This window comes from Danio rerio, chromosome 7, assembly GCF_052040795.2.
Source record: "Danio rerio strain M-AB ecotype USA chromosome 7, GRCz13ab, whole genome shotgun sequence".
NCBI lineage: Eukaryota > Metazoa > Chordata > Actinopteri > Cypriniformes > Danionidae > Danio > Danio rerio.
In genome coordinates this window covers 612,581-627,613 of record NC_141027.1, presented here as the reverse complement: position 1 = coordinate 627,613, position 15,033 = coordinate 612,581, and the positions used below count along the sequence as shown (strand labels likewise).

At 45.0% G+C, this 15,033-nt stretch overlaps 1 protein-coding gene across 52 annotated transcripts in view; it reads right to left on the bottom strand.

The window, feature by feature from the left end:
- nrxn2b (neurexin 2b) overlaps positions 1–15,033 on the bottom strand; it is a 479,676-nt gene that overhangs the window by 359,005 nt on the left and 105,638 nt on the right. For 32 of the 52 annotated variants that reach the window (XM_087259563.1, XM_087259583.1, XM_087259577.1 and 29 more), the window contains one exon: positions 7,079–7,099. The exons of 4 other annotated variants lie outside the window; for them this stretch is intronic. In XM_087259563.1, the coding sequence (XP_087115689.1) occupies positions 7,079–7,099 (21 nt within the window). The remainder of the gene's footprint in view (positions 1–7,078; positions 7,100–15,033) is intronic. 16 more of the 52 variants (XM_087259564.1, XM_087259607.1, XM_087259608.1 and 13 more) reach the window with 1 other exon arrangement.

Below are 15,033 nucleotides of genomic sequence, written 5' to 3'. Positions count from 1 at the left end.
TGCCAATCTCCCGTTCCATACCCTGCTGAAAAATCCAGCCTAAACCAGCCTAGGCTGGTTAGCTGGTTTTAGCTGGTCGACCAGGCTGGTTTTAGAGGGGTTTTGGCCACTTCCAAGCTGGGTTCCAGCCATCTCCAGCCTGGTCTTAGCTGGTCAGGCTGAGAGGTGACCAGCTAAAACCAGCTTGACCAGCCTAGCCAAGCTGGGAGTCCAGCCAAAACCAGCTATATCCAGCTTAAACCAGGATGGTCAAGCTGGTTTTAGCTGGATTTGGCTGGTCATTTTCCAGCCTGACCAACTAGGACCAGGCTGGAAATGGCTGGAAACCAGCCTGGAAATGGCCAAAACCCCTCTAAAACCAGCCTGGTCGACCAGATAAAACCAGCCAACCAGCCTAGGCTGGTTTAAGCTGGATTTTTCAGCAGGGTATGAAGGTAAAGCAGTAGCTGATGTACACTCACAGCTCTGATGTGAAACGCTGAATCTCTGGATTTGCACACGCAGACATTAATCAACACACTCCTGTACTGAATATGGAGCTGCAGATTGATAGTTGCGTGTTTGTAAAATGCCATTCACACATACAACCTGACAGACACGCACGTGTGCGGCAAATTTGATAGCAACTTTGCTGTATAACCACAGGTCGGCACTCACAGCCTCCAGATCTGATAGTTCAACTGCACGTCTCTGGCGCTCGGACTTTAGCTGCTATAGGTTTTGTGCCATCTCTGTAGCAGAACTCATTCATGCACTCGCAGATGCAGAGGCACGGGGCGGGGCAGGGGGAAAGCTGCTTCATTGGCTGATGCCTGTGGAAGCATATGAGGATCATAATTCATCTTGAAATGTAATTCACAAAACGATATGTGAAAGGGCAGTGTGTTTCTGTATTTTAGTTAGCACTTATCAGGACAGATGTGCACATAGGTGCCTTAGCGCATGTGTACTGCATGCTTATGACAAGAGCTGTTGCGTATTTCTGCTTTGTATGTGTACCGAAGGTCAGCTAGTGTGTGCTGTGCAGGTAAACCTCACTCCTCTGACCTCTAAAGGTGCTCTAGTGACAGACACTAGAGGCCATGGTCTTTAGCCTCCTTGTTAGAGCAACTCACTCCAATGCGGAAGGTCGCCAGTTTGAAACCAGCTCGGAGCGGGTTGGGTGGCGTAGAGCCGGCAGGATTACATTGGTGCCGTGACCCGGATGGGAGTGAGGTTTAGGGGGGTGAGTGTAACGGAGGCCAGCTAGTGTGTGCTGTGCAGGTAAACCTCACTCCTCTGACCTCTAAAGGTGCTCTAGCGACAGACACTAGAGGTCATGGTCTTTAACCTCCTTGGTAGAGCACCCGACTCCCATGCGGAAGGTCGCCGGTTCGAAACCAGCTCGCAGCGGGTTGGGTGGCGTTGGACCGGTGGGGTTACATATGTACCGTATAGTTGGAGCTATACGCTTATTTCACACGGCCGCCATTTTAAAGAACCAAACCAAGGCTGCAGTGCGGTACCTGGAAGTATAGGACCAGCACTGTAAACATTGCAGGAACATGCTGTGCACTACACACTTCCTGCTGCTGCAGAGATTTCAAACTGCAAAGATGGTGTAAACATGGCTTTAATATCATTCAGTTCAGTTTAATTTAGACGATTAAAAGCAGATTAGGCATCAAACGACATCACAATCTCTGTAAGAGTAATACGCTCAAGTGTCCTCTATGGCTTCAGCTCATGGCAGCAGGTAAACACTGTGAGGACGCTTCCCTGCTTCAGCTTATGTAACCCGGTGAGCAGTAAAACACTGCAGTCCTCTGCAGCACACCCTCGTGCTGTCTGTAATAGTGTTGTCCCGCTACTGAAGTTTTAAAATCATCCATTTCCTGCTAACATTGAAGCGCCGCTGAGCGCGGAGGACTCGACTGATCTTCACGGCTGCTTCATGCGTCAGTCTCCGTGTATCTGTGTTTGCACTCAGTACTGCTCTCCACCCAGTCCAAACACAGATACACAGAGACTGGAGCACGAAGCAGCCGTGAAGATCAGTCATGTCAGCAGATCGCTCGGTTCATCTGTGTTTTGTGCTCGGTAAACAGCGGTGGGTGAACTGATGACCTTCTCGGCCAATCACAGTCATTTCTGTTGAGCACTGGTGAACACAATGGCAAATCAGCGCTGTTTTAGTGAAGCCATCAACATTTGCTTAAATGTTCACAGGAAGTTGACGGTTTTTCTTTTAATTCAGTATCGTGACGAGTCTAATATAGTGAAGGAATCAGTTTATTAACTCCAGTTTGATTAATGGCATCTGAAACATGTGTTTGGGAAAGAGAACGTTAGCTAACTAGTGCCATTTCCCTTAACTTAGCTGAAAATCAGCTCTCATATCCCTTTTTATTTTCAGCATTCATTCAGAACAGACCTTCGGCTCACCCGGTAGGAGGTGGAATTATAAATTTATGTCACTTTCTCTTCGCTGATAAGACATACAGCCAGCTACACAACGTTCATATGTAACTCCCAACGATACTTCCGGGTTTCTTCCCACCGCAGCCTCGATTTCACTTCTAAAAATGGCGTCCGCGTGAAATCAGTCTATATTATACCTGTAGTGAATCAGTCTGGCCTCTAACCATATACTGGAATCTTCTAGAAATAGTCTTTTCTGCTTTGCGCTAGTTGCGTTTTGGTTCTGTCGATGTAATTCGCAGATGATCCCTAAAACTGCATGCTTGAATGTCCGGCCAATGTCAAACCTAAACCCAACTTTACTGAGCTAGGAGGTGACTGGGTTTCTGAAGTATTTCCCAGTTCACGTTTGAGGGCTTGTGCAGCTTCACGAAGCAGCTGAGGAACAGACTTCGCCATGTTTATGTTGACATCTGTCCCAAATAGTCCTCGCTACAGCCGCGACGACGAATCTAATACCTGCAGCTCGCGCCGATGGAGACAGAGCAATCAGAGGGTCAGTGCATTCAGTTTCATTTCAGCTTAGTCCCTTTACTAATCTGGTGTCTCTACAGCGGAATGAACCGCCAACTATTCCAGCACATGTTTTACACAGCGGATGCCCTTCCAGCTGCAACCCAGTACTGAGAAACACCCATACACATGTGAATGTGTTTTATAATAAGCTTGAGTGAGGATAAAATAAAGTATACACACAAACACACACACACAGCTGTAAACACATGACATATGAGGAGCAGATCTGAATCTGCTGGCTGCTGGAACACAGGCTGATGGATAAGATTGACTAATTCACATGCTGGTGGTAAAACGACAACACTGAGTGAGGAAAACACTCTAACATTAAACAGCGGAGCCATGTGTGTATCCTCATGGAGAAACACTTCACACCACCACTCACGACATCAGCAGTGCCATCAGGACCACTGGCTCTCTGATAATCAAACACGCTCACCAGATAAACCAGTGAACACATGTCTGTGTAGTGCGGATTATATGGTCATGTTTAAAGAGCTCCAGTTCTGGCCTTTGTGTCCTCAGAATGTGTGTGTGCAGCTATAGCTCACTATATCCTTCAGATCATTGATTACAGCCCGCTGGAAATGTCAGAGTGTGGGTCACAGGGAACTGTAGCTGTTTTGCACCCGTGCCTTTAAATGCAAATGAGCTGGTTCAGCCACACCCACTCTCAGGATATTTTCTTCAGAAAAGAATAATCAGGGTCAGAGATCAGGATAAACACAGAACAATGACACACACACACACACACACACACACACACACACACACACACACACACACACACACACACACACACATACACACACAATAAATAAAAAAGTAAATAACCTTTACTTAAACAGGGAAGGGTGCTTTAGGGCGGGACTATCAGGGTTTTAGGGCGGAACTATTAGTGCTTTAGGGCGGGACTATCAATGCTTTAGGGCGGGAATATTATTGCTTTAAGGCGGGACTATTAGAGCTGTAGGGCGGGACTATTAGAGCAGTAGGGTGGGACTATTAGTGCTTTAGGGCGGGACTATTAGAGCTGTAGGGTGGGACTGTTAGTGCTATAGGGTGGGACTAGTAGTGCTTTAGGGCGGGACTATTAGTGCTATAAGGCGGGAATATTAGTGCTTTAGGGCGGGACTATTAGTGCTTTAGGGTGGGACTATTAGTGCTTTAGGGCGGGACTATTAGTGCTTTAGGGCGGGACTATTAGTGCTATAAGGCGGGACTATAAGTGCTTTAGGGCGGGACTATTAGTGCTTTAGGGCGGGACTATTAGTGCTATAAGGCGGGACTATTAGTGCTTTAGGGCGGGACTATTAGTACTTTAGGGTGGGACTATTAGTGCTATAGGGTGGGACTATCAGTACTTGAGGGCGGGACTATTAGTGCTTTAGGGCGGGACTATCAATGCTTTAGGGTGGGACTATTAGTGCTTGAGGGCTGGACTATTAGTGCCATAGGGCGTGACTATTAGTGCTTTAGGGCGGGACTATCAATGCTTTAGGGCGGGACTATTAGTGCCATAGGGTGTGACTATTACTGCTTTAGGGCGGGACTATCAATGCTTTATTGCGGGACTATTAGTGCTTTAGGGCGGTACTATTAGTGTTTTAAGGCGGGACTATCAATGCTTTATTGCGGGACTATTAGTGCTTTAGGGCGGGACTATTAGTGCTTTAGGGTGGGACTATCAATGCTTTATTGCGGGACTATTAGTGCTTTAGGGCAGGACTATTAGTGTTTTAGGGCGTGACTATCAATGCTTTATTGCGGGACTATTAGTGCTTTAGGGCGTGACTATTAGTGCTTTAGGGTGGGACTATCAATGCTTTATTGCGGGACTATTAGTGCTTTAGGGCGGGACTATTAGTGTTTTAGGGCGTGACTATCAATGCTTTATTACGGGACTATTAGTGCTATAGGGCGGGACTATTAGTGCTTTAGGGCAGGACTATCAATGCTTTATTATGGGACTATTAGTGCTATAGGGCGGGACTATTAGTGCTTTAGGGCGGGACTATCAATCCTTTAGGGTGGGACTATTAGTGCTTTAGGGCGGGACTACCAAAGCTTTAGGGTGGGACTATCAGGGCTTTAGGGCGGGACTATTTGTGCTTTAGAGGGGTCTATCAGGGTTTTACAGCAGGACATTCCTTTAGGACGGTACTATCAGCCCTTTAGGACGGGACTATGCCTGCTTTAGGGCGGGTATATCGGTCCATCAGGACAGGATTATTAGCCCTTTTCGGTGGGTCTACCAGAGATTTAAGGCGGGTCTATCAGTCCTTTAGGGTGGATCTATTAGTCCTTTAGGATAGTACTATTAGTGCTTTAGGGCGGGACTATAGGACAGGTCTATCAGTGCTTTAGAGTGGGTCTATCAGGGTTTTAGGGCAGGACAATCTCTCCTTTAGGGCAGGACTATCATTCCTTTAAGGCGGGACTATCAGTCCTTTAGGTTGGGACTATCATTCCTTTAGGGTGGGGCTATCAATCATTTAGGGTGGGGCTATCAGTCCTTTAGGGCAGGGCTATCAGTCCTTTAGGGCGGGGCTATCAGTCCTTTAGGGAGGGTGTATCAGTCCTTTAGGGCGGGGCTATCAGTCCTTTAGGGTGGGGCTATCAGTCCTTTAGAGTGGGGCTATCAGTCCTTCAGGGAGGGGCTATCAGTCCTTTAGGGAGAGTGTATCAGTCCTTTAGGGAGGGTGTATCAGTCCTTTGGGGCGGGGCTATCAGCCGTTTGACAGCTTCATTACACAAAAATGTTTCTTTGCATGTTTAAAAGCATCAGACAGTCGGAGTGTAAAGGAATGTTCTATCAGTGTGTGTCATGAACTGCTCCATGTTCTGTGGGATGTGTGTGTGACGCCTCTCGCAAATCAAGCCATTCTTCACAAACAGGCCAATACTCATGGCCAGTGCTGTTAATGTAACGCTTCAGACACACTGTAGACCAGCAGGAGACAGAGTATGAGGAGATCACACACACACACACACACACAGGCTAATACAGAACACACTCTTTACCAGAGAAACCTCAATCAGGAGTATGCAGATCTCACTGCCACATCACATGCTCCAAACACTTGTAGATCTACACACTTATATGTATATACACACACCTCACACTCCCCTTTACACACACACACGCACACACACACACACACACACACACACACACACACACGCACACACATCATGTCCTTATAACCCACTTTAATAGAGCACAACTAGGTCAAAGCCATGTCATTATTCAATTTCCTGCCTTTTTAAACCACTCAAACCAGTGCACACACACACACACACACACACACACACACACTTCACACAATTCTCCACACACACCATCTTCCTCTCACACACACACACACACACACTCCTCATCAGCACTAGCGCTGGTCTGCAGTGATCTCGAGCTCTCTATATGTGTATTTCTGCTCTCCATACCATCAAACACCTCCAGCACCCCCCCCCCCCCCACACACACACACACACCAGCCTGCTCCTGTCCCTCATCTACTGTTGAATATGCACACACACACTGCCACAATATCAGCTTTTACTGTCATTAGGTGGATATAACATGCTGTGATGTAGAATAAACTACCGCACACACACACACACACACACACACACATCTCTGGTTGCCATAGTAACATCCTCCCGAGGCATGCTGGGTAGAGATAGGTAATCCATCAGCAGTGTCCTGGCAGAGGGAAACATCCCCACACACACACACACACACACACACACACACACACACACACCAGCACCATCAATTACCACACAGATCTCCCTTCAGGGGCATCATGGGTAAATACACCTGCCCCGGGCGCAGTTCAGCCTCCTTCATAAACCTGCACCATGACCTTTGACCTCTACAGCAGGTTTACGCGTGTTCAGAGCGTAACACACCACAGCGCCGGCATTCAGCAGCAGTAAACACACAGACTCAAGAAGAAGAGGAGGAGGAGGAGGAGGAGGAGAGGTAGAGGAGGAGTGAAGGTCTCGTGAGCAGCTAATTAAAGCCCCCAGACGTCAGCAAAACCACAGTCCAGAGTCTGACGGCGCAGAGGAGAGCAGACACAAGGAGATCAGGACTTACCTTCAACTGCGTACTCTTCTGCTGCGGACACACACACACAACACAGAGAGAGAGAGAGAGAGAGAGAGACAGGCTGTTAGTGCAGGATATACACACACTTCAGGAAAACACACATTTCTGGAAACACACACTTCTGGATACACACACCAGCTCTTCCCAATGAGAGAAATGAGCGCAGTGTTTGAAGTGAAGTGGAATGATCAGTCCAGCAGTGTGTGTTACTCTGTCCTTCAGTCTGCTTCTGCTGCTGTGACCCAATCACCACTCCAACAACCTCACACACACACACACACACACACACACACACACACACACACACACACACACACACACACACACACACACACACACAGAAGAGCTGAAGACCATATCAGAGAGAGGAGTTCATGTTAGTCCTGCCTTCTGAATGGGTCACACACTGCACACACACACACACACACACATTCATCAGTGTCTCGTTGTGATATTGACCTGAGAGACGTTTAGCAGCTCGCCTGAATTAGGTTAATTACTGCAAAACCGTTGGCAAGAAACTGCAGCAGGCAGGATCATCCAGCTGGACACACACACACACACACACACACACTTGTATGTTTAATACTGAAATGGTGTCCTACACTGAGTGTTCCTGTACTGCGGTTTGTTCCTCCAGTGTGCAGCAGCTACTGTGTGTGTGTTCATCTCTCTGCTCTTCTGTGATTGGCTGAGTGCAATAATCAGAAAACTGATTTCTGTCCAATTAAATCAGGTGTAACAGTGGTATTAGAGATAGGTCAACAATCGTTACACAGGCATAGAGAAATCCGATCAGACCACCTCGAGACACACACACACACACACACACACACACATACACACACACACACACACACACACACACACACACACACACACTTTATAAACGCAGAAACATCAGCAGTGTGAATTATTAAACTGAAGCACTGAACTGAACTGAATCAAACTGAACAGAATCAGCACTAAACTGAAGTGAATCAGCACTGAACTGAACTGAATCAGAACTGAACTGAATCAGAAACAAATTGAACAGAATCAGAACTGAACTGAATCAGCTCCAAACTGAATTAGCAGCAAACTGATCTGAATCAACACTAAACTAAACTGAATCAGCACAAAACCGCACTGAATCAAGTCTGAAGTAAATCAGCACTCAACTGAATCAACAATGAACTGAACTGAATCAGCACAAAACTGCACTGAATCAACACTGAACTAAATCAGCACTTAACTGAATCAACACTGAACTAAATTAGCACTGAACTGAATCAACACTGAACTGAACAGAATCTGCACTGAACTGAACAGAATCAGCACTAAACTGAAGTGAATCAGCACTGAACTGTACTGAATCAGCATTAAACTGAATCAGCAGCAAATTGAACTAAATCAGAACTAAACTAAATCAGCAACTAACTGAATCAGCAGCAAACTAAACTGAATCATCACTGAACTGAAACAGCACCTGATTAAATCACCACGAAAGTGAACTGAAGCAACACTAAACTGAATCAGCACTCAACTAAATCAGCAAAGAACTGAATGGAATCAATACTTAAATAAACTAAATCAGCAATGAACTGAATCAGCAGCAAAATAACCTGAATCAACACGAAACTTAATCAGCAACGAACTGAACCAGAACTGAACTGAATCAACACTGAACTGAACTAACACTAAACTGAACAGAATCAGCACAGAACTGAACCGAATCAGCACTGAACTGAACAGAATCACCACTGAACTGAATCAGCAGCTAACTGAATCAGCAGCAAACTAAACTGAATCAACACTAAACTGAATCAGCACCTAATTAAATCAGCACAAAAGTGAACTGAAACAACACTAAACTGAGTCAGCACTGAACTAAATCAGCACAGAACTGAATGGAATCAGTACTTAAATAAACTAAATCAGCAATGAACTGAATCAGCAGCAAAATGAACTGAATTAACACGAAACTTAATCAGCAACGAACTGAACTTAACTAACACTAGACTGAATCAGCAATAAACTGAATCAGCACTGAACTGAATCAACACTGAATTGAACTAACACTAAACTGAACAGAATCAGCACTGAACTGAACAGAATCACCACTGAACTGAATCAGCAGCAAATTGAACTGAATCAGAACTGAACTAAATCAGCAGCTAACTGAATCAGCAGCAAACTAAACTGAATCAACACGAAACTTAATCAGCAACGAACTGAACTGAACCAGCACCGAACTGAATCAACACTGGACTGAATCAGTAATGAACTGAATCAGCACTGAACTGAATCATCACTGCAACTAACTGAATCAGAAGTGAACTGGCCTGAATCAGCAATGAACTGAAATGAACCAACACTGAACTGAATCACTGAACCAATCTAATCTGAATACTGACCGTTTTTAGAGTGGCTTTAGAGCAGTACTGGAATCAGCACTGAACCAAACTGAATCAGCCATAAACTGATTCTGCACCAAACTAGACTAAACTGAATCAACACTAACCTAAATCAGCACTGAACTAAACTGAATTGAATCAACAGTGAACTAATTCAGCACTGAACAAAACTAATTCAACACTGAAGTCATTCAGCACTGAACTAAACTAAAATAAATCAACACTGAGCTGGATCAACACTGAACTGAATTAACAGTGAACTGAACAGAATCAGCACAGAACTGAACAAAATCAGCACTGAAAAGAATCAGCACTGAACTGAACTGAATCAGGACAGAACTAAACTGAACTAAATCAGCACCGAACTGAATTAACGCTGAACTGAATCAGCACTGAACTAAACAGAATCAGCACTGAACTGATTCAGCACTGGACTGAATTAACACTGAACTGAATCAGCAATAAACTTGAACATCGCCGAACTGAACTGAATCAGCACCAAACTGAATTAACACTGAACTGAATCAGCACTGAACTGAACTGAATCAGCACCAAACTGAATCAACACTGAACTGAATCAGCACTGAACTGAACTGAATCAGCACCAAACTGAATCAACACTGAACTGAATCAGCACTGAACTGAACTGAATCAGCACCAAACTGAATCAACACTGGACTGAATCAGCACTGAACTGAATAAACACTAAACTAAATCAGCACTGAATTGAATTAACACTGAGCTGAACAGATTAAGCACTGAACTGAACTGAATCAGCACTGAACAGAATCAGCAACAAATTGAACTGAATCAGCACTGGACTGACCTAAATCAGCACTAAACTGACCTGCAGTGTGTAAGAGCTGCTTTAGAATCTGCATGTGCGTGATGTGTGCAGTGTGTATCAGTGATTGTGTGGGATTCTCCTCATCATGTCGGTGCAGCATGAACATGAACTGATGGAGTTCAGGCCTTCTAAGCTGTAGTGATGGACTAGACTATAAGTGATGTTGTGTTTTATCTGTAGTGTAACACACACACACACACACACACACACACACACACACACACACACACACACACACACACACACGATCCTTCATGTAATGATCAGACGTTTGTGATAAAGCTCTGAGACTGTAACGAGCTCTTAATGAGATGTTTAATTAAGTGTGTTTAGCACATACAGCATCCGCTGAACACACACACACACACACACACACACACACACACACACACACACACACACACACACACACACAGCACATGCGAGCGTAAATAAGCTGAAAGTCTCTAAATATTCAGTCCTCAGAGCATTCGCAGAGGAGAAACACACTGGTGAATTATTCATGTTCATAAATCTGGCTGTCTCCCGAGGCCAGGCATTGTGTCTCCGCTATTAAGATTTCATGACGGAGGAGCGAGAGTTAGTGTTGGAGATCAGTGCGCTTCACCACTGGATACAAACACCACCACAATAGATCACGACCACTAGAAACCAGCATAAGACTACACAGACCAGTATAAACCAGTGTCGTAGATCCAGCAGGGTGTTCTCTGAGAATAAAGGCTGACAGGTTGATCAGCAGCCGGTGTGAAGCGCAGCACTGCTGTAGAGGACTGAAGGGGTTATTCTGAGAAAACAACCTGCTGGATGTGCTTTATCCTGATTATTACACACAAACTGGACAATAAACACAACAACTAAACTCTAAACACTGATCTGAGCTATTACAGTTCAATTTAATTAATTCTTTAATTAAACACTAAGCTGACAGAAACTAAACAGCTGATGGAGTATACACTAACCTAGGCATTACTCAGACAGATGGAGACAAACAGTCCAAAACTATACGATGACAGAGCAGCAGACACACATAGGAGTGTGTTTGTGTGTGTGTGTGTGTGTGTGGTGGGGGGGGGGGGGACTGAAAACCACCCAGCTATACAGACAGTCCAGACAGCCTATAACAAGCTGTCTGTAAAAACACACACACACATACACACACACACACACACACACACAAACAAACATAGACACACAGCACCAAGCCAGTGACAGAGACAGCATCACACTCTCTCTCATTCACACACACACACACACACACACACACACACACACACACACACACACACACACACACACACACACACTCATACTTACATAAAGACAGCAAAAAACAAGCTAATTGCAGCATCACACTCTCTCATTCACACACATACAAACGCGTGCTCGCTCGCTCTGGAGCAATATTGTTAGACCGCCCGCTCCCGTTTAAATTACACCAGTTGTCGACCGCTCCCGTGCTTTATTCGGAAACTTCTCACGCTGCAAGAAATCTGGTCGGGTCTCACGGAGAAATGCAGACCTCTCCCTTGAGGTTCATTGTCTTTCATCACACACAGCACACACTCATGAAGCGCGAGTGAGACAGAGGAAATAAGGCATGCTCATAATTAAGACATCATCTTTAATCTGATGACTAGACCCACATGGAATCTGAGCGCGCAGAATTCCGCAGATTTCTGCAGATTTTTAGCCCATCATTAATTCTGTTTATTTAATTGAGTTAATATGTAATTCTGAATTTAATTAGATTTTATTCAGTAATTTAATACTTTTTATTTAATATATTAAGGTTTTAGTTATGATACTCCGCTAGATACTTCCAAAATAGAACTCCAGATACTCCAGAAATCTGCAGATTTTTACCAAAATTCTCAGCAGAAAAAGCAAAAAACATCCGCAGATTCCGTCTGGCCCTGCTGATGACTGACAGAGGTTTGTGATATAATGATAACAGCGGAGCAATGATTAAATGCAGATTATCTGTGAAGCGATCTATCTGAGGTAGCCTGATATTTTTATTTGACGGAAGAAAAAACATGATTGGACAAACAGCCGGTTTCTGCCGATGCTGGTTCTGAAGAGGATTCAGTCAGCGTCTTCACTCTGTAATCTACATTTGTCATTTCAGTGAAAAGTAGAGCAGGATTTAGTTTATTTTTTTCTAGTTTCTTCTGTTTGTCTATGCTGCTGAAAACACTGCAGGTGTGTGCAGATGCTCTGCTATGTTCTGTATGCTGTTCGCATGCTACAATAAATCAGCATTTTAAAATGCAACATATAATGCGTCACACAGAATAGACACCTCAATTATTTATTTACATTAAATCAGATTTGAATATTAATCTGACCAGTTAATCGTTAACATTCGGTTACGTTAATACTCAGAGGTTGTCGATTGGCAAAACTAACCAAAATGAGAATCCCTAGCTGACGGTGACTCTGAGCTGCCGGATGAGTGTGTGTTATTCAGCGCTGTTATCTGGGAATAACACACTTATAATGTCACGACCGACCAATCAGAATCCAGTGTGTAAAAATGTGAAATGAATTGTATAAATAAAAGTGTGTGTGTGTGTGTGTGTGTGTGTGTCCCTCTGCTTATGAGTGTGTCGTCAGAAGAGTGTGTGCTGATATTAGGGAGCATCTTAAAATACACACACAGCCCAAATATAATGAGGGCGCGCTTCATGACCTGCTGATGGCCACAAAACTCCCACAGTAAAGGTGAGGCCAGTGATAAATGAACACACACACACACACTCAGCCTGGAGGTGTTATATGTGTGTGTTCAGTGTCACGCTAGAGTCCGCACCAAAGTCACCTAACAGCGCTCTGATCACAGTGACCCAGAGCCGCTACAGGACCTGATTGAAGCCGGCCGAGTCCCCGCTGACCCACAGCTTAGCTCCATCCATCACTTCTCTCACACACACACACACTTCGTCATGCTTCGGTCACCGCTGATCAAACAGCAGAAACCTTCACCTGTCTGCACACACACACTACACACATACTATTAAACCACATCACAAACACACACACACACACACTAATTCAGTGCATAACACATACACGTTGCATGCATCCATGCACGTATACACACTATTATACAGACACACACACACACAAACAAGCACATACACATACTATAACACCACACACGCTGGATGCATCGATACATGTACACACACACACACACACACACTACTAAACCACATCACACATACACACTGCATTCAGTGACATCCATCTCCATTAGAGATACACACAGCACATCTGTATAGTAGTGATGAATGTGTATTATAGGGCGGCACGGCGGCGCAGTGGGCAGCACAATCGCCTCACAGGTCTCTGGTTTGAGTCTCGGCTGGGTCAGTTGGTGTTTCTGTGTGGAGTTTGCATGTTCTCCCCGTGTTGGCGTGGGTTTCCTCCGGGTGCTCCGGTTTCCCCCACAGTCCAAACACATGCGCTATAGGGGAACTGATCAATGTGTGAATGAGGGTGTATGGGTGTTTCCCAGTACTGGGTTGCAGCTGAAAGGTCATCCACTGTGTAAAACATATGCTGGAATAGTTGGTGGTTCATTCCACAGTGGCGACTCCTGATGAATTAAGAGACTAAGCTGAAGGGAAATGAGTGCATGAGTATTATAGATATCCTGTCCACACATCCGCTGAGTTCTGTTCTGTGTCTGAATCTGCCGTGCAGGACACACACACACCATAATCACACCCTAAACTCACACAACATCACCTCTAAACTGAGCTCTGCTGCTGCGGATGTTGATATTCAGCGCTCGTGTACATTCAGTCAGTCAGCAGACGCTTCTGTCCAGAGCAGCTTACAGTGGAGGAGACTTCACAGATTCAGCAACACACACAACAAACCGTGAGAAAGAGTGTGTGCTCAGACAAGTCAGTGCTAGAGTGATGGAGTTACTGAGAGAGAGAGATTCTACAGGTGGTTTGTTAAGCCCACTCACCTGTGAGAGGCACACTCAGTGTTTTGGGTTGGTGTGTGGTGAGGGCGGGGAGAGAAGAGGGCTCTGAGTGTTACTCATTGGGGTTCTGGTGCTCATGGTAAGTTGTGGATTGAAGGACAGCAGGGAATCTGCAGCGTGAGTGGGAATGGGAAGATCATTTAGCACTGGATGTTGGACTGATGAATGCATGAACACTGAGTGGCTGAATGATCCTCTCACACATGAAGCTTTGTTCAGGATCTATAATCTCGGAGGCAGGGCTGCTGATCTTCTTCAATGAGGGGAAAAGCACATGCACTGTTCATCAGAGTAAATAAAGGCTTTTATTGGGTGAACAGGTCCTGGAAGAGCCTCCAGAAGGACATCAGCAGTAAAGGCCTTTCATACTGTGTCTGAATCTGTATTCTGACTCCTGCAGTGACTCTGAACATAACTAAAACATTAAACAAATATCAATGAATCAATCGATGGCTAAACCATAGATATATACACTAGATATAGCATACAGACCCTGAGCATGCGTCAATGCTGCCGCCATATTGGTCAGGGCTCCCAGCACAGAAGTCATGCAGCAGCACTAGTGTGTAGATGCTGGACTTCAGAGCTGTGTACAGGTGTAGTGATGAGAGAACCAAGCACAAAGGCAGAACACTTCATAGGGGAGATTTCGTTTCTTATGATTTCGTATGTTCTGAACTTTTGTGCTCCGCGAGTG